The following is a 20,302-nucleotide window of genomic DNA, read 5'->3' as shown; positions in this document are numbered from 1 at the left end:
GTGTATTACAGAACAAAGTGCTCATTTCAATTTCCAGAGACAGATTATATGAACATCTAGCCCCAAAATATTTTGTCTGAAATAGTTGTCTCATTAGATTCCTGCACATATATCTGTATGCACTCTGACTTGAATATTGTGAATATGCACAATATTCACAGTAAAACTGAACATTTGAAATGTATTGAGACACAAATAAATAAATGTTCATTATGCTCAAATGGTAACAGCCTTTTTATGATTTATCATGAGATCATATGTGAGAATGTATTAGCAACTTTTTTCATTGCTGTATTTCATGCACATAATTGAGCTAACAAACAATTTTCCAGTAAGTGAGATTTACTAATGGCACTACACTGAGTGGAACCGCTCCTGTGGGCTCCCCTCTGTGTAATGGCTCGAAGTGAGAAGGTGGAGGTGCAAGAGCAATAATCACATAATGACTCAGATAATTATATACTTCCATGTGAACTCATGAAGCTGTGGGACTGAACTAATGTCGGTATTGTATTATTGTGGGTGTCATGTAGTTCTGATGATGGATGCTCGACACAAGTCTAGCCTGTACTCACAGTTCACAACCCAAAAGCCCTCCTGCACATGTACATGTGTTTCTCCCACTATTAAAATCATGTGTCAGATATTACTGGGGATGCTCACCAAGAAAGGATCTCTTCCCAATGTGTTATTGTTGACACTGCAGTCAAAATGGTACAAGCAGTTTATAATATAGACTGAGCCATAAGCATCTCAAGAGCAATTTAAAAACAGGGAGTGAAAGGCTTTTTCACATCCCATTTTAATACGTTGGCCTTTTTTTTAATTTTTACTTAATAAGTTCAAGCAGTCACTGAGATTTATAAGTGTTGGTTAACTCTGTTGACAGTCAATGAAACCTGTGTTTCAACACTGCAAAGTGAGAAAAGTGAGAAGAAAAAAAACTGACTTGCGAACCAAGTAAAAAGGGTGATAATTGGATAAAATTGTGCTCAAAAGTAACGCACACAGACTTCTTTGGCACAAGAAGGGTTTTCTGCTATGTAGAGAAGAGACGTGGCGTTTGTCCGAGGAAGCCTACACAAAAAAACAAAAGCCTATGTGACATAATTCATCATATTTACTGTAACTGTTTTATCTATATGAGCAGAGGTTATGTTAGATAGAGCTGTTTGAATAGTAAAGACCCTTCAATTATGTTTGTTACCTTTCGCACAATCAGCTTCACAGATTGTTGGCAAGTGGACATTAAGGTGTTATTCATTCATAGTCTTAGTCCACTCCCTGTAGGACTGCCTGCATGACCATTCATGCTGCAGCTCACACACATGAATCACAGTCTTTACTCTCAGCTCTGTATTGTGTTTTTGTTCCTACAACATCAGAAATTTTTAGTTGCACTAAACCAAAGAAGACCAAGAAGAAGCACCAGAGCAGATGTCAGGAGTAATTAATTCTGATGAAGGTAAGGATGAATCTATGTTGGAGATATATTTTGTACTTGTTCTGTGCTTTGTGTGTATGTGAGGGCTGTATTCTGCCTACTTTGGATGCACTTATTCATTATGTACGTTGAATACAATATGCAATCAATCTGTTGGCTGCAGATGTGAGCACCTTCATGGAGAGAGGTCACGGCGTGAATGTGATGGGCAGCAAATAGAAGTTATATCTTCAGTTACTGATAGATAAATAGACATTACAGCCCCTGAAAGCATCTAGTGATTTATCACAAAGTGTGTCAACATGTGTCCACCTTTACTGTTTGACTCTGGGAAAGATAACACACTGACATACACTCTGTCACACATTTATAGTTCTAGTTACACTTCAAATCAGCTGGTAACATTTTCTTTTACAGCTCCCTTATCACTGAGCATTTACCCAGTAAATATATCAAGGCTTATAGTATTGTAACACATAATTGCCACATGTAATGAGTAGGTGAATGCAGAGAAACTACACCTGAAATACTTCACACTCCTGAAAAAACCTCCACCATTACCCAAGGTTTATGTCAATAATAGCCAGCTTTAATTATGTAATATCTAGAAATGTTAATACTTTCCAATAAATTACTTTTTCTTACATAGTTATTGTTCGTGGCTACAGCCATTTAAAAAGGGGTAATTAATACTTACTTGGTAGCAACATTTGCAGGAAGAGTTTTCCTCTGGTGTCATGGTCAAATAAATACGGGGTATGTTCTTGTTGATGTTTTACAAGTTATTTAATGAGTAAACTGAAACTGTACTGTAAAAAGAAACCTGTTTCTATGGTATTATCAGTCTCTTACCAGATTTATATTATAATAAATTATTCCTTTATATTACATACTGTTGTATGAAAAGTTATGTGCAGTTTAGGGTTAGAGTCAGGGCTTGTGTCAGTGGGGGACTGGGCCTTGGCTGGATCGGAAATAAACTGTTCTTGTACCAAGAGATTTTTGTTCTGATAGTGAAATGATCAAACAGGGGTGTTGACTATAATCTCCACTGCATGCTTCAGGTTCCTCTAGGACGGGTAGTGCTGGGTACTTTCTTAAATCCACAAGCATCTCCACTGTTTTTAAAGCATTGTGCTTTAAGTGGTTTTGACCACACCAGGCCACCAAGTGGTCAATCTCCCACTCACATGCAGACTCCTCACCCTGAGCAATAAGCCCAACAAGGGTGGTGTTGGCGAACAGGGAGAAGAGTAGAGGTATGGGGAGGTGATGGTTAGAGAATAATGGCCATGTTTACCCAGCTTCACCTGCTGCTTCCTGCCAGTGAGGTCTTAGAGGTCTTCAAGGTGGGAAAACACAAAGCGCTCAAATGTCTTGATTACCACAAAGTTTCAGGTGGACTGCAGAGTGAGTAATGTTTACTTTTGTTCACATCTACTGTCCAGCTGTTGTCCTCTTTCAAAAAGAACATTCACATCTATCCACACACAGTAGGGCTGTGAGTTATGTGACCTTTAAAGAAAGTAAACAGCATAAGAAATACAGCTTCTAGTTATTAAATCCTTAGTATCCCATCATGCTGGTGCTGTGCTGCCATCTCATGGCAGACATGGGAACAGTCACAGCTTTTTGTTTACTACTTATTTAATCTTGGTAGCAATTCAAAATTGCCAGTTCACCTAGCGTCCAAAGTCAATTCCTAATCATCAACACAAACATCTCCTTTTCAAAAGCTTGATTTATTTTATTTCCACAGAACCAGCCATCAAAAACAAAGCTGTCCTGTATGAAATACAAATTTACTGAGCACCCGTGGTGATCCCTTCAGCTGCTTTGATGTCAATTAAAATGGGCCAGTAAAGTTTTACAAGGGTTGTAATCTGCAGAGAAATAGCAAGCAGGTATAATGTGAGTAATAACATAGTACAATCAGGAATTCAGTGGAAGAAATCCACCGGGAGAAAGTCAAAAGCCTAGAAAAGAGATGTTTGTTAAGGACGCAAAATTACAGCAGGAAGTCACATATTCCTGCTGAGGTTTTGTGTGTGCTTTTGTTTTGTTGCTTACATTAACATTCCACCCTGGCAACAAAAATTGTCTCCCAAACTGTCAGATAAAAACATTGCATTGCAATTCCTCCTACATGCATGCCAGTCAAAAGAAATAAGAGGAGTTTATTCCTTCAGGCTAAACGGAGCATTCCTCTGGAGCCAAACTCAATCAAAAACATCACAGCCCGTGTAAACAAATGAATCCCATCGCTGAAGTTTTATTCAGTCAGATAAAGACTTACTAGAATTTTCAGGACAGCCACTCAATCTGTTGTTTGTCACTCCCACTCCCTTTGTGTGCCAGAAATGGGACAAATATTATTTCCACAATGTCTCATTTCTAGTTTTATTACTTTGTTTAAATAAAAAAAAGTTTTATTCCTTCTATGTTGTTGCTCTTATTGTATTGTATTTCACATGCTTCTCATTGGAAAGATTGTGTGTAGATGCATGTATAATACAACTATATGGAAACACTATTATGAGGTGCACATCTTTCCAGAAAGGACATGAATTAACAAAATGAGGAGACTATTAGAGTAGTGAAGTAGTTTCTGTTTAACTCTGAATCAAGGACTGGAACTTTTTTTCATTAGGAAAAGAAACCACCACTTACTTGATTTAACGTTTCTGTCTCAGATGTTTTTGTCAACCTACAAAAAAGAAGAATTTTAACATGCTGAAATGGTCAGCAATTTTACTATGATTTTTTAAAAACTTGAATTCAATTTAAGTTCATTATTCAGCTTATTATTTGAAACTGAAGGACAGCAGCTCATGTTCATGTTTTATGCGGTGCCACTCCAAACTGTGGTCTGAACTATGTCAGGTGGAAAAAACAAACAAACCATGAAGTCCAAGCAACTCTGTGTAGAGATCTGCAATAAAATGAGTAATAGGTGAGATTGAGGGAATTCAAGCAACAATATTTGACAGCAAAACAACAGTGTGTAAAAAATATGTAAACAAAGTAAAATTCCCAGTTCTACTTTTACTTATTTATTTATATTAATTTACCCACTTTACTCAAAGGCGCAAGGACCCAGCAGAAACAAACGTCTAGCGTTCGTGCCTTCTCTTCCTGCCCTCCTGCTTCCTCTTCTAACATGTATTGCTGGAGGAGGCGCCGGGTGCATGTGTGTGTGTGTGTGTGTGTGTGTGTGTGAGAGTAGACCAGTGGTAAATGCAAGGTGCTGTGGGAGCAGAGAGGATGATGATGGGATGACTTTGGAAAGCATCTCACCTAAAACATCTGAAGAACATGGATGCCAAAAAGGTCCTCCATTTTGTGCCATCTGGTAAGTTTTACAGGGGTGGAGCAGGGTGAGAAGGTCTGTCAGCCGGAGGTAACTGTGTCAGACACTTGGAGAAACTCGCTCTACAGTATGAGTGAATGCATGTAGAAAAGAGTAGAATTATTTTATAGCATAACTAATTTCTTCTATTTGCTATTTTACTTATTATTTTCTCTGTTTCTCGGCTATTTTAATATTTTGTCTTCAAACTAGAAGATTTAAACAGACGAAAACTCTCAAGGAATTTTGCAGAACATTTGTTTTTGGGAAATTGAAGCTCCTGAAACTTTTAGTTTTAGTTGTGGTTCTGCAGTTTGAGTTTGAGTTATCTTCTTAGCAAAGTCTGAGCCACTCCAAAATTGCATCTGTCCAAATTGACTTTTTGGGTGCACTTTTGAAATTTCTTGTCCAACTTTTTTTTTTTTTTTAACAAATACTATTTATAACATTAATTTAATTAGAATAAATTCAGGACTTGTATCAAACCTATGGTATCTTTTCAGCACTTAGTTAATAATAACCTGTATGACATTGACATATGTCATTATTGTTGGTCCAGTGCTCACAAGCACAGCGGTGAATAAGCAAACATCAGGTAATCTCCGGCGTCAGGTATTGAAGTGGACTCAGCTGCAGTTCCTTCTTCCTGTTATTAGCTTTTTTAAATATATAAATGTCCACTGACAGCTGTGTGCACCTACCACGGTTGAATTAAGTCTTGGTATGATGTGCAATGTGTCTACAAACCACACAAAAGCCATAAAAAAAGCTTAAATGACCCCTTATATTTGATCTCCTTACTTAATACTGCGATGCTTTCACCTTGTACGACTGAGCACAGAGTTTTCAGTTTTGCAGATCGCTGCTCTTGTTTCCAGAGACCCAACAAGGAATCTTTAGTTTGCTGTTGCTCAAGGACATCAGCTGCCCACAGATAGCATGGTGGAAGGGATTAATAAAACACGCTGTAGGCTTCAAGTTGGACTTGTTTATCAAGGGAGATAGAGGAATTACAAACATCAAATCTCCAGCATTAGCAGAGCAATGTTTTGTTTCTTAGAGTTAGAGAATAGAAGGATTTTTCTATATTTTACACACAGTGAATAGTTATTTTTAACATATATAATAAACACAGATGCATGGCTAGATCTTTGAAAATGCATTTTTAATTTCACCTTCATGGAAGTGCATCAAAGATTTCCTGTTCTCACTAGCTCACAAACAGGCTCAGGGTCAGAAAACAGACTAAAGCTTGACTTACACTTCTGTCAGTGTCAGTGCCACCAGGCTGCACTGTAAGCATGAGGAAATCAACCCTTCTGCCAACAGGAAACCCACAGGAGTGAGTCATCGAAACCCTGAGGTCTGCACAAAGATGTTATGTTATGTCTAGCGCACATTTCACAGTCAGTACTGATTGACAGTGACTGTAGAGTAGACAAACAGGCCAAAGTTCACACTCTGATTATGTTGTGTGAATTGTTCTTTAACTTTTGACGTTACCTGTCGGGAGCAGTAAGTGGTTTCTATTGTTGATCATAGTGCTGTTGATAGGGATAAGATCGAGTCGGGAGCACTTAAATTGGACATGACCTTTCCCTTTATGAGACAAGACTGTAAATGTCCCAGTCAGACAGACTAAATCATCCTCCACTCACCCTGCACAGGTACAAACTGCTTGTTGCATAAGCTGTGAGACACTGTTGTCTGTGCAGACTGCTGTGAAGTGAAGGAGGTCTGGGAATGTTCTGTGTAATCTGCTGGGATACAGCCATCCCTCCTTGCCTCAGGCAAGAAAAAAACTCATCTTGTACGATTGCAGCAGCATCGGATACATGGCCGCCTATACAAACATCTGACATAGGTGGTGTCAGGTTTGTGTTGTAACTGAGAATGAAGCAGCTCCCTGTTCATGTTCGGGAGGCAGACACCCTGTAAGACTAGACTTAAACTCTTCTTTTTTATAAAGCTTGTAGTTAGAGATGGCTCAGGTCCTCTCCTCTCCACTGACTGGCTGAATGCACCTGATCTAGGTAATGGAAACCGAGCAGGCTCTTGAAGACCAGGATCAGCCACTGCAGCCTCTTAACCAGCAGTGTTAGACTGGAACTGATGGCTCAGAAAACTATTAGCTGGATTTATTTTTTTAACTATTACAAGCACATGCTATAGAAAGAAAGGCAACTCTCTATAATTGTTTAATTTTACATTTTGTTTTAAACATTTATTTTTTAATTGCATTTCTGTTGGTTAAATTATTCTTGACACTGCAAAGGGAAATACAACGTGTATTTAGTCTAAAAATATCAGATCAGCCTGTAAAACACTGACCACATAGATGATTTCTAATGTTGTGCTGAAGAAGTCTATAACCGTATGATACTGCTTTGATAGCACTGTCAACCCACTCTCATAGTTAATTACATCACACAGTGACTAAATGGACCACTCAGTTCATACAAAGTGCATTTCCACATTAGCAACTTTTCCCAGGTAACAGAACCATTTAAGGAACTCAAATATATTTCTACCCGAGCAACCAGGTTTTAGGTTAAGTTGAGGGGAAGGTTGCACAGTGTAGAGACAACAAAGTCAAACTGTGTCAGTCAACATTGAATCCAGTTTCACGCTGTTTTCTCACCATGCACTGGTCAGGTGCACTGTGCCAAACATCTCCATGACAATAAACAGCACAGCTGCAGCACAAAGATTTCAGTGATTTCATCCACTCTCATATCTTCATTCTAAACTTTTAGCTAGCTGTAGCATGAGTCCAGAAATCAATCCGTCCAATGTCAAACTCGAATATCCACGGTCAACTCTCTTCTGCTGTTTTGTGGGTCTGTGTTGTGAGAGGCTTTGACAACGCCTCATCTCATGTATAAGAGTAGTTCTGAAGCACTTCTGTACAGTGAAATATTTTATAAAGGTTGCTAACAGGTTCAGGCTCATTACTGTATTACCAGACTACAGTTTTATTTAGTCTGTGCAGGGTTTTAGCATCTTTCAGCTTGTTTTGGTTGTTTGCTTTTGGTCCAGCCTTACTAATCTCTTGTTTTGTTTCCAGACACAACTTGCAGCTGTTTTTTGGCCAGCACCAAATATATTTGTGCATTTATCAGCTAAAGAAGCAGATATTTCCCGCAGGAGCCAAGTTGTTCTTCCCCCAAATTGCCAAAAATGTACTTGTGCTGCTTTAAAGGAAACAATATTTATTGTGAAATTCTTTCTTTATTCTGTTGTCTTCACTGTTTATATTCCATATGATGCTACACTTTCTGTAATGTTAAAATATCATATTTGTTCTGCATCTCCAACAGACGCTGCAACCACTGGGAGGTCCAAGAATGGACACATTTTCCAAGAGATGGGTGTGTATATTTAGCATGACATGTTAATGTCATTAATACTTACAAAAGTACAGGTATATGCTCAGGTTCATGGGTGAAATATGGCATAAAAAATCCAATTCAAGGCACTCAAGTGGATGGTATAAGACTATAAAGGTGTTTATAAAATATTTTGCTCATACATTTTACATTTACTTTCATTACTTTTCTCAGCAGGGTTCCTGTTTTCTTTTTGCACTTGATATGATGCTATGCAAACATGGATAACATCATTTAATTTTTTTCCCTTCAGGATACTGGAGATAATACACGTGTACATTCATTGCAGCAGTTATTTATGCTAATGGCAATGCTTCTCACTGATGACCCATTTTACATGCTGATGAGCACAGCCAGTCCCTTCGCTGTGCATTGAGAGGTTAATTAATGGGTAAATAACGAGACAAATGATCTCCGAGTCAATGATGGGAAGAGGGAATAATCATAGCTCAAAGCTTTGCTCATGAATGGTTAAGGTTAATCCTCTGATTCTAAGGCGGTTTCTTCTCCGCTCATAAAACTTGCAATCAAGATGCCATATTTATCCTCTATGCAATGAAGGAATTTACGAGGAGGCTGCTATTGTTATATTGCTGCATGCTTGGTTTAAGGGGGATTTTTATTGGCTCTTTCTTGCTCCCTCTTGCTGGCTGCTTGTCAACAGATGGCAGAGTGATGGGAGGGCAAAATAATTTGTCTCTACTGTTAATGTGGCTGGAAAAAGCATCTTAACCTTGGTACAAAGTACAGTTTTATCTGCAGTTTGTCGCAATAATGCAGCAAACTCTGATGATCTTTATTACTACTAGTTATTTATTGCGCATTTTAACACTGCAGCAAAGAAATGGTTATTGTTAAACAGAAACAAATACCTGGCTGATATTTAGCTGTGATGATTAATGTTTCATCCACAGAGCTGCAGGATGGGGAACAGGAGGACTGTGGGCAAGATTCACCTGTCACTCAAAGGGGCCACATCTTGGACAACCAGATCCACATCAGCGCCCCGGGTGTGTGATGCATGGACTGTTACACCTGAAGATGTTTAATCTGTGGTGGGATTAGTTCTGAGAATACACATAAGTAAAAGAAAAGAAAACAGCCTTTGTCATTCACCAACAATTAGATTCATATTTTCTTGTAGTGGTTTTCTGCATCTGACTCTTGTGACTTTTATTGTGTGAGAACAATTTGCAGTCTCTGCAATTAGGAAGTCATGTGTGCCAGCTCCAATTTGCTGAGTGAGGATAACTGAGACACAGTTCATGGACACAAACTGGCAGCTACCTGTTATCTTAAATTATCAGGACCACAGAGAACTTGTTAGAGAACACTGTTAATACCTCTGATTGATTTAGGACAATTATTGAGCAACGGGGGATATGGCAAAGATAAGTTTAAATACAGATTCCTGTTGTTGTTCCTTGTTTATCTATTTTGTTTGCAGATCCCAAAGGACCTGGGTTTGGGCTTTTAAATACAACAAGAAAAGTAAGACTTTACCAGTCAGCATTTCTGTGTTATAACTGCATTATTTATATGTAGATATCTATCTATCTATCTATCTATCTATCTATCTATCTATCTATCTATCTATCTATCTATCTATCTATCTATCTATCTATCTATCTATCTATCTATCTATCTATCTATCTATCTATCTATCTATCTATATACATATATATACATATAAATATATATATTTATATGTATATATATATATATGTATATATATATATATTTATAATTTATATATTTGAATATACAACAAAGAAAAGATCATTCTGTTATTTTCCTCAAAGCTGCTGCATCCACTGTACTGTTCAATGATGACTTCCCACCATCTATCACATTTCCCTTGGCTCTCACCAGTATGTGAAGCCGATGAACTTCCAGGAAGAAGTGCGCGCCCACAGAGACCTGGACAGCTTCCTGGCCCAAGCAAGCATCCTTTTGGATGAGAAAGCCACCACTCTGGACGAGGTCCTGAGGCGAATGTTAACTCACGTGGTGGAGGACGGGCAGGGGAGCTGTGTGGACGAGGTCATGAACTCGCTGTTCACAGACGCGGGAGGGAAGGAGTTTAATGGTGAGCAAAACGTATTGGAAGTGCACTGTGCAGAACCTTTTTATTTTGCTTCAAAGCCTGTTTGATGTAACAACACAAGATGTTTGGTTGTTTGTTGGATTGTTTTTATGCTCCCACAGTTCACCTTCTGTCAGAGACCATTCAGGGTGTGACAGCTACTTCAACGGGCGTTCGATATCAGCAGTCCTGGCTTTGTATTCTGTAAGTATATCTACAATAACATTTATTATATAAATGTTAGGCTAATTTCTCTCCTGATTGTTGATCAGTTTATTTGACTGAACCCTGATTATATCTGTCAATATAGAAGCAGAATCTGTCATTAATAAGCCACTTTTTCTATGGATTCAGCTCCAATGTGAGGAGTCTGCAGCGACGCCATGTCTGCATCGCCCGCTTGGAGAAACCACAGAACTGGGGAGTTAACTGCTGTGAGGCTCGCTACATCATCCTCATCCTGGCCCCTCCTAGAACGGTGAGACCCAGCTGTCAGTTCTGTTATTCAAAAGGCTTTGTTTTTCTTTTGGTGACTCACAGCACGTGGCTTAAACAACTGGGTCCACTTTGACAATGAATCTCTTTGACAGTTTGTCAAGCAAAAAAGCCACACAAAATTCATGTTTACACACATTTAGACTTAAGAGAGCTGCTCAGAGAAGATCAGACATTGAACAATATCTGAAAAAACAAATGTCTTTTTTACAGATATCGCTCTTTCCTCTGTCACCTTTCTCCACACCCTTCTAGGAACTCTAAGCAAAAGAATCCACTCTTCTCTTTAACTTTCTCTTCATTTCTTTTCAGAAAAGCACCAAGACGGCCATTGAACTCGGCAGAACATTTGCCACGATGTTCTCCGATATTTCCTTCAGACAGAAACTTCTGGAGACCAAAACTCAGGAGGAGTTCAAGCAGGAGCTGGTCCACCAGCGACAGCAGCTGTCTAAAGTCATCGAGAAGCCAGATGGAGAGGAAGTGGAGGACTCGGATCCACGCAGAGCCAAACCACTTAAGGTGTGAAAGATGGAGAAGTCACTAAACACTGACACACTAGCTGTGTGCAGCACCCATTGGAATAATAAGAAATGGTTATTCGACTAATATGAGCTTTGTGCTGTTTTTTATATAAGAACGATGGTGATGCCAAAAAGCTTTAACCTAAAAAGCTAATAAACAACGTTAGGGAAACATAAACCTACCAGACAGAACACACCGACTTGTAAAACCAACATTTATACTCTCTGGTGACTGTTGGGTCTCTTCACATGTGGTGACCACCCTCGTGTTTTCCCACTCGCAGTAAAGTAGCTGAGCCAGATCGTGTGGATTTTCTGTTTCCACACACAATCAGCCAGGTCTGAGGAATGGGAAGCACCTGGGCAACAGAGCGAAAAAACTGCCAAGTCTCTCCGTGGAGCTGGCGGCAGAAGGTGCAGCTCCATGTGATGATAAAGTATTTCATTAAGTCCCGTGTTTAAATTAAGAGGAAATGTGTGTTCAGCAGGAAGTTGGAGAGGAGGGAACAGCCAAATACTGCCTAGAGAGAAGGCATCCATCAGGGTTGTAAATATCTGAAGTTAACGACAGGTTGTGGCACCTGACGGTCTGAACAGTAAAAAGTGAAGGTTTGAATGCTGCTAAAGCCGCCTCCTTCAATTCCAAACTGCATTATATCAAAGCAAATAATGAAAAACACCCAAATTTTACCAGACTCCGTTCATCTGGAAGTGTCATTACATTAATTTAATGTCCCCTTATCCAATCTATGTACAACTCTATTAAAGATTTTACGTCACAGCTATAATGCTACTGTCCAAGTGAACGTCACAATGGTCCCTTCAGCCTATATCACAAATTTCAGTGCACAGAAAAAAGACATCTGTAGTACAACAGCCACAACAGAGTGCTCTCTGTCTATCTTCTAATCAGAATCGCAGTATGTGATTAAGTAGCTCCAGTTGTTCACCCTGACTGAAGGATCCACTATCTTTGTTTTCACAGTGCAAAGATTTCCTGAAAGCTGGTAAAGGTGTTTACGATGACCTGTGTCGCAGACTCCCCCTCTACCCGTCAGACTTCACAGATGGTATCACACAATATCTAACCTTCCTCTTGTTGTGCCTTTGATTGTTACTAATGTGAATAATTCTTCAAGGTATTACGGGGAAAGACCGCGCTCTGCTGAAGTACACGACCACTGCTATTTTCCTCTACATTGCCATTTTGCTGCCTGCTATTGCATTTGGCTCACTGAATGATGAAAGCACCCGAGGGCAGATAGGTATGAACCTCTGTATTGTCTCCATCTGCTACATCCGACTACATCACTATACGGCTGTTTTAACGGACGTGTAAAAAACAGCAACACATTTTTCACCATTTTGGTTGTTTTTTGGTTGACAGATGTTCAGAAGACCATTGTTGGTCAGAGCATTGGAGGAGTGATCTACGCTCTGTTTGCTGGTTCACCTCTTGTCATTCCACTGACCACCGCCCCACTGGCCATCTTCATAAGTGGTGTGTATCATGTGCTAGTGCTACTAGTTAAAGAATAATTGTAATGCACAAATGTAATTCAGTCTTTGCCGTCATCATTAGGCAGCCGACAGGTCGCTCACTGCCTCTGATGATGCTGAAGAGCATTTAATGGTGTTTAATCACAGATGTCACTTGTCAACTCAAACCCACACACAGATCAGACCAAACTCAGCTTGTTTGCTTTTGTTCAATAAGATAATTGTATTACAGAAAACCAACTGTACACTGCGTACTATTTATGTGGGTCCTAGATTTCTTCAGAAACACAGCCTTAGATGAACTGTGTGCAGTGGACGTGTTATGTTGTATTACGGCACCCTTTTGTTTACATTTTATCTGTGATAGCTTTACAGCCTTTTCATTTGTCAGCACTGTGCCCCTGTCTGCTGCATGTGGTGTTATTTTGTTTTTATTTTTGTTCTTCTGGCACTGGATACAGTTTAACATGAGTCTTCCAAATGTCATTAGCCTAAATAGACCTGTCTGGACATCATTTCCTATTAATTTAAACAGTTGTGCCAAAAAACTTCAAGTATTTGTATTTTTGCTACTTGCTACAGTATAGAGGAGAATAATCCACTTTTTACTCCACTATATTTTATTAAAAATGGTAGTCACTAGTTACTACAGCTACTTTTAGGTTTGAAGTCTGAAGATTTAATTAGTTCACAATAATTATATTGATATTTTGATGTGATCTCATCTGTGCCTGTCATTACAGTAATCAGGGGCATCTGTGATGACTATGACCTTGACTTTGAAGCCTTCTACGCCTGCATTGGTCTATGGAACAGTTTGTTCCTCCTCCTCGGTGGCCTGTTCAATGTCAGCCTGCTCATGAAACTCTTCAAACGGTGAATAAAACAACACGACTTTCATGCAGCATTTGTTACTATGACATATCGCAGGCAGACGCCTCACACTTGTAATATATGTCATTTAACATTGAACCGTGTGGCCATGCACTGAGGTGAGGTCACTGATAAGAAAAGACACATCTGTTATGACTTCCTATTTTCAGCTATAATCATTAATGTTGTTTAATGTACATTCTTGTTATCTCGGTCATCATTTTGACTCGAACGGATTGTTATGTCGGCGTCTTCCAAAAAAAAAAAAAAAAAAAAAAAAACAACAACAAACAAACGCAGTTGTGATAAAACATGAATGATGCCTCCACGCTTGTTTTATTTCCATTATCTCCCAGCTCAACAGAAGAAGTCATTGCACTGTTCATCTCCATAGCATTTGTTGGCGATGCGGTGAAAGGCACCATCAAAAGTGAGTCGAGCCAAGGTCAGACTACATTAAACATGTTTTGAATGCTTCTGCAGTAAACCCATCTCGTTGAACTGCGGGGGAATGCCTAAATATCCTGCTATAATGTAGCCCAGCAAATATACATATCCATCACAGAGTCTTTAGAGGAAAGGCACGCATGAAATCAAACTAGACCCCCTGAGTGCTGTATTATAATGTTAATATAGTGTAGTCTTTCACTTTGCTTCTGTTTGTATCTTTATCAGAGAATAGGAAGAAAAATGGGCATATGGTGGATTCTCTAGAGTATTTCTTTTCTGCATTTTTCACCCTCTGGCTGTTATAATTTCTGCTAAACTACAGTAAAACTGAGCAAAGATTCAATCCAGTGAACAGTTCACATGCTTCAATGGGCTTGAATAAATGTACTGAGAATAATAATGGATTTATACTGATATTTTATACTAAAGGTGATAAGGAGTGTAACATAAACATGTACATAACCATGTTTTTAAACAGTATATCCTAAAATAAAAGTAAATGTGTAAGTCCGATCTTACAGTTTGTCCCAAGCCTCATTTCTTTCCTTCTTTCCTCCTTCCTCCCAGTTTTTGAACTCTTCTACCACAAGCCCACACTGGTGACCACGAACAGCACACTGGTGCTTCATCAGATTAACGAGATTCTGGAAAAGACCAAAAACCAGACGGCAGGCGCCCTCGGACATCATAACGAGACGGTGTCAGTGATGGGACAGGCTGGAGGACACACTTCAGTGTTCCTGCCTGAGTCTTTGGTGTCATGCACAAGAGAAAGGCCCATCCTCTGTCTGCTGCTCATGCTGGGGACTTTGTGGCTGGGTTATGCCCTCTTCCTCATCAAGAGGAGGTATGCTCACTGACTGGATCTTAGCAGAATAGTCAGTTTAAAAAATACACTGTATATATGTAACTTTTTACAAAGGGTGGTAGAAGTTGTAGAATAAGGGGAGATTGTGTCCCATGTGCCAGACAGAAGGTTACAAATCATCCACAATGATGTTCAACCTTCAGTTATAATACTGTAACACATGAGGTAGATGAATGTGACTCTGACATTGTGCATACCTGTGTGTGTCTCCTGGGATGTCATTGTTCTTTTCCGTGAACGGCAACGTAATTTTACTGTAGTAAAACTGCAGTATTTATTACATCAGAGTTGAGTAAGTTGAAGAAATGTTGAAATATGTGCCTTTGTTTTCGTTACAGCCTGTATCTGAATGACAAAATCAGAGAGGTGGTGTCTGACTGTGCTTTGCCTATCTCTGTAGTGATATTCTCCTTCATTGGCTCCTACTTTTTCCTTGACATACAGCGTGAGTACACACGTCTCTCAAATGAAATAAGTGATAGAAGAGTACCCTTGAGACTTAAAGTCACAACCTTGGCAGGGAACACACTTGGCTGTTCTGTGAATCCTGTGATGGCAGGGAGAAAGGAAAATATTTGCTTCCAGTGAACTTTCAACCCACTCTGAGCTCCGATTCACTGTGGGTCATAGACAATGTTGCTTACAAAACAAAGCTTACTGGCAGCAAAGTTCATTTCTTTTATCACTGCAGGTCTGATATTGACCTATTTGTAATGTGTTAGAACTCCATTTGAGTTCCTCTATTTTGTGTTTTCTATAAATCGTATGCTCCTATTAGTTCCTGTGTTTAGTGTCCACGATGGGCCGATCTTCAACTTCCCTTCGTTTGAAAAGCTGACAGGAATGAGCACACTGAGTGCGGTCGGGCTGGGTTTTCTCCTCTCGTTGCTCATCTTCATCGACCAGAACATTGTCATCTCACTCACACATGTACCAGAACACAAGTAAGACCCGAATATCAATGCTTGAATGTCCATTGATGAAAAGAAGTCGGACATGAATTGTCTTGACTTTACAGCAAAAACACTTCTGCACCCTTTCATTGACAAACAACTTGAAATGTCTGTACCAGGTTGCTAAAAGGCACAGCCTTCCACTGGGACTTAATGCTGACTGGCTTCATCAACATCCTCATGTCCTGTCTGGGGTTGCCATGGATGCACGCTGCCTTCCCACACTCCTCTCTTCATGCCCGTCAGCTGGCCAAAGTGGAACAGCACGTAGAGAACGGACACCTCTACTCAACGTGGGTAAAACAAGGACACAAACACAAAGAGACTGGCTGACTGAGAAGCACCCGCTTGTCTAAACTCTCTCCCTCTGAAGTGCATTTGCTGTATTGTATATTTCTAAATCTAACAAAACAAAACAAAACAACCTCAACTCAAGAACCACTTACTAACTTGTTCTGGGGAATTCGATCATATCGCACAGAGGTCCCTGTAGGACTGAGCCAGGTGGACAAGACAAACACAAAACAGCCAAAAATATACATTTCACCACCTACAGTAACACTGTGAATAGATTCAAGGACTCCAGGGAAATCAGTGTCTAAAAGCTAGGAGTGGAAACCACTGTGCGCTGAATGCACACAAACTTTCGATCCTTGGGCAGCGTTCAATGACAAACCGCTATGTTAGCATGATATATGAGCAACATAGTCTCAGGAGTATTTTGGAAAAGTGAATACCTTTAGAGCACAAGCATGACACAAGCGCTTTACACAATCCGCTGCTGCATCCCGAAATACGACCTACAAGCAGGAAGCCATAAATTATGCCGCTGAATCCTGCACATGCTGCAGCAGAAGCAGTGTGCGAGCGCTTGATAAAGAAGCAAGTGAATGAACAAGTCACAGATTTTAGAGTGAGGTGTTGTTAGAGATTGTATTTTCTTTTGCTGAACTTCCATCAGATCATGTCCACACAACAACTGCCCTCCAGTAAGTAAGATACTGCACATGCTCTCTCGCCTTTAAGAAGTATTCACTGGTTTTCCTTTGTGTACAGCATTGTCAGTGTGAAGGAGACGCGTCTGACCTCACTGGCAGCCAACATCCTGATCGGCCTGTCTGCCTTCATGCTGCCCATCCCGCTGCAGTGGATCCCAAAGCCCATCCTCTATGGCCTCTTCCTTTACATCGCAGCCACCTCGCTTGATGGGAACCAGATGGTGGATCGTATGGCCCTGCTGCTTAAGGAACAGGTGACGCAAGGCTGCGATTTGATTGATTGCTCTGTTTGCTAATATGCAAAGTGTCCCTTTTGAACCATGTTCCCTCTGGTGTCTGTCTAGACGTCGTACCCTCCTACCCACTACATCCGGCGCGTGCCTCAGAGGAAAGTCCACTACTTCACAGGGCTTCAGATAATCCAACTGGTGGTTGTGTGTGTCTTTGGGATGCATCCTCTGCCGTACATGAAGATGGTCTTCCCCCTTCTGATGATCCTTCTTGTACCTGTCAGGTGAGACGGCCTAGACCAACAGTGGGCAGAGTGGGACCTGTAGAGAACTGCCATTAGTTCAAACTTTTAAAGAGGCAGCCCACATTGTGTCATCATTGCACAAAATTGATGTTGATGCTTTAAATTATACACAACTATATCACGTGTCACCTGTCTGTGTTTTGCCTCAGGACCAGCCTGCTTCCCAGAGTAATCGATGCCAAGTATCTGGATATCATGGATGCACAGCACATGTAGAATAACATGTGCTTAAGAAAAGATCCCTTTACTCCAGTGGGAGGAGAAAAGACTTAAAACTCAGTCACTGTCTTAATAACTTCATGAAATGCATTTCAATGCAAGCACTGTTAGAGACAGTCGAACATTTATGCTCCTAATTAGCTTTCTCATTGTTGAAGATCATTGTTTTTAATAAGTAACAGTTCCGCATCTTTAGTGTGTTTAACAATATAGTCCTGAAGGAGTTTCTTGTGTTTTGCTACTATTTTTCCACAAGCATCTGTCATTCAGCTGAGTTTAAAGCATGACACTGACGAGGTGGTCAAAGATGCCCTAAAATCATCGGCACAGAAAAATATCATTTAACAGAATGTCACCTCACAGTGGTTTTAGTTTTAATCAACGACACTGGAGCTCAGTATCATAGGATACGTGTTTGTTTCAGTCGAGGAATCACATGAAATGATGAAGGATGTTATTATAATGGTAATTGGTTCAGTGCATTGCAGTGTTGGGATTAAATGAAGCTGTTGTGAAACAAATAAAACAACTTAAATAGAATAACTGCACAATTTTCATTACACTGCACCGCTCTGAGATATCATAGCTCTCGTTGTGGCCATTATATGTATATTTTTAGTGATTTTCCAACAGTTTTATGCTAATTTTTATGTATTTTTGTGTCACTGTGCAACTCTGTTTGGAAACTCTGTCATTTCTGGTTTAGAGGAAGGCACCTTGACCTGCTTGACCCCTTTCAGAAATCCGTTCATTTTGAACATGCAGTCCCCTGAGACTGTATGTATGACTGTAGCCCACATCACACACAGTAGCAGTGCAATGAAGGAAAGCTGAGAATTAAAATGATAAATTCCAATAGATGGCAGTAGAAGCTTATCTTCAGCACAGTGTGAGCTCATGTTTGGCAAATGATAAATAGACTGAAACAAAAACAGGCAGATTCATGTCATTCTGCAGGAGAAACTAAAACGATGCACTGAAGATTAGACCATTAGAAAAATGACCAACCTTACATGTTTTATCACATAATGTTCCACTCGCTATGTCCTGTAAGCCAACAAACCACTTGATGCTCTCGTTAAAATGCATTTTACTAACTCTGCTGTGTTCAAAATAGTTTCCCAACAACTGATGTATCAACTAATTCATCGTGAGTGTTTCTAGGCATTTATTAACTGTCTGAACAAAGTGGTTTGAAAATATTTGCAGAAAAAAAAAAATCCCAATTTTAGTTTGTGCCCACTCACAAACAAAAGGAAGCTCATATTCACAATGTGCCACGACAAACAGTAAACACAATTATCATCTGTGGCTGAAAATGTTATCATGAATGCAGCAGAAGAAAACTATTTATTGTAGTTTGCATTCAATACTTTGGAATTAAATAGCACAAAAAGCTGTCTCTTCGTGTGGCTTCGTAAAATGAACCACACCTGGGAGACATGGTGTGAACGCCCTCAAGAGCCAATATATTCTTTTTCCTCTTTATAATAATAGAAAAATGACATGTATGATCACACTGAAATTATCAAATTAGAAACACATTTTGACAAACAATCAAACAATGGCGAAAACATGGTCTGTCCTCTTAATTTGAACATTTGCAGCATTTTCCATTTCCATTACTCTCTGCTGTTCATTGTCCATTTGAAAACTGACAGTGCAATTACATAGCACAAAATAGGAGCATAATTCAACACTTGGAGACGTGAAAAAAAAAATAAAATCAAATGCTCTGCATCACTGCATCTGTCCTGTGTGCACTTTTAATAGCCTGCACATGAAGTAGAAGGAAATCCAAGAATTTAATTTACACGTATATACAAAATCAAGAAGCGGTAAAAAGAACCCCTGTTGACGTTTCTGTGCAGACTTTGAGTCGAGGTGGATCAGTATGCTGAGTCAACTGGAGGCTCTGAGAAGAGACTTTTAATTGAATCCTGTGACTTAGATAAAGGCTGAGAGATGACAGAGATGATACGACATTCACCGAGGAGATACTGCCAATTAATTTGCCATCATAAAACCACTGTATATTTAGCTCTTCGCCACCTACGCGCAGCACCCCGTCCTGATGCGAGAGCTGTAGTTAGGTAGAACGCAGCCACTCCGTCATTTCTAGAATGAGGTTGGTGTACCTGTGTAGCCACGTCTACCTGTGAGTTCTGCCATGTTCCTGTAGTGTCACTAGCAGAGTCTATGTGCTCTTGGTACCTTAGAAGCTGCAGAAGTTCCAGTGTTTCTCCAGATTTGCTCTTGTTTGAAGGTGCAGTGCTGCTGATAATGTGCAAATGCTCAAGAGTTAAACGCCACTCAGAACTGCTTTTACGCATAGGTAACAAATTAACACAGACACATCCTCACACCTCCAGCATTCGCACCTCTGCTCTTCATTTTCATTATGCTCAAGCATTCTCACACCTTCACTTAAATCAAATGAATAGGCCAAGGATCAAGACAATACATGCCACAGTACATGGCAGGATTTAGCTGGCTCACACCACCTGAGTGGGCTGAGGCGAACCAGAAAGGCTAGGGTGACAATAGCGACAGAAATCCACTGTACGAGCTGCTGCAGACAACCCACAGTGTCTTGCATTAATAACTAGACTGTTCAAG

General features: G+C 39.9%; 1 protein-coding gene across 3 annotated transcripts; it reads left to right on the top strand.

Annotated features, from left to right (window-relative positions):
- The first annotated feature begins 4,596 nt into the window (after positions 1 to 4,596).
- Positions 4,597 to 18,529, top strand: LOC113160493 (sodium bicarbonate transporter-like protein 11). Of its 3 annotated transcripts, XM_026357779.1 has the most exons (20): positions 4,598 to 4,796; positions 8,114 to 8,164; positions 9,097 to 9,192; positions 9,630 to 9,673; positions 10,055 to 10,271; positions 10,391 to 10,472; positions 10,623 to 10,746; positions 11,076 to 11,285; positions 12,273 to 12,357; positions 12,427 to 12,552; positions 12,675 to 12,788; positions 13,531 to 13,663; positions 14,017 to 14,090; positions 14,678 to 14,957; positions 15,317 to 15,423; positions 15,757 to 15,922; positions 16,051 to 16,224; positions 16,988 to 17,183; positions 17,274 to 17,443; positions 17,614 to 18,529. In XM_026357779.1, the coding sequence occupies exons 1-20, from the start codon at positions 4,760 to 4,762 to the stop codon at positions 17,678 to 17,680; spliced, it is 2,553 nt and encodes an 850-aa protein (XP_026213564.1). In that variant the 5' UTR covers positions 4,598 to 4,759; the 3' UTR covers positions 17,681 to 18,529. The 3 variants fall into 3 exon arrangements, with proteins under 3 accessions (XP_026213566.1, XP_026213564.1, XP_026213565.1); XM_026357781.1 differs by lacking the exon at positions 17,614 to 18,529 and having other exon boundaries at positions 4,597 to 4,796; positions 16,051 to 16,228; positions 17,274 to 17,412; XM_026357780.1 differs by lacking the exons at positions 4,598 to 4,796; positions 8,114 to 8,164 and having other exon boundaries at positions 9,097 to 9,237; positions 17,614 to 18,527.
- Positions 18,530 to 20,302: the final 1,773 nt, after the last annotated feature.

Source organism: Anabas testudineus, chromosome 10, assembly GCF_900324465.2.
Source record: "Anabas testudineus chromosome 10, fAnaTes1.2, whole genome shotgun sequence".
Lineage (NCBI taxonomy): Eukaryota > Metazoa > Chordata > Actinopteri > Anabantiformes > Anabantidae > Anabas > Anabas testudineus.
Note: the sequence above shows the minus strand (reverse complement) of the source record. Positions and strands in the feature narration are given on the sequence as shown.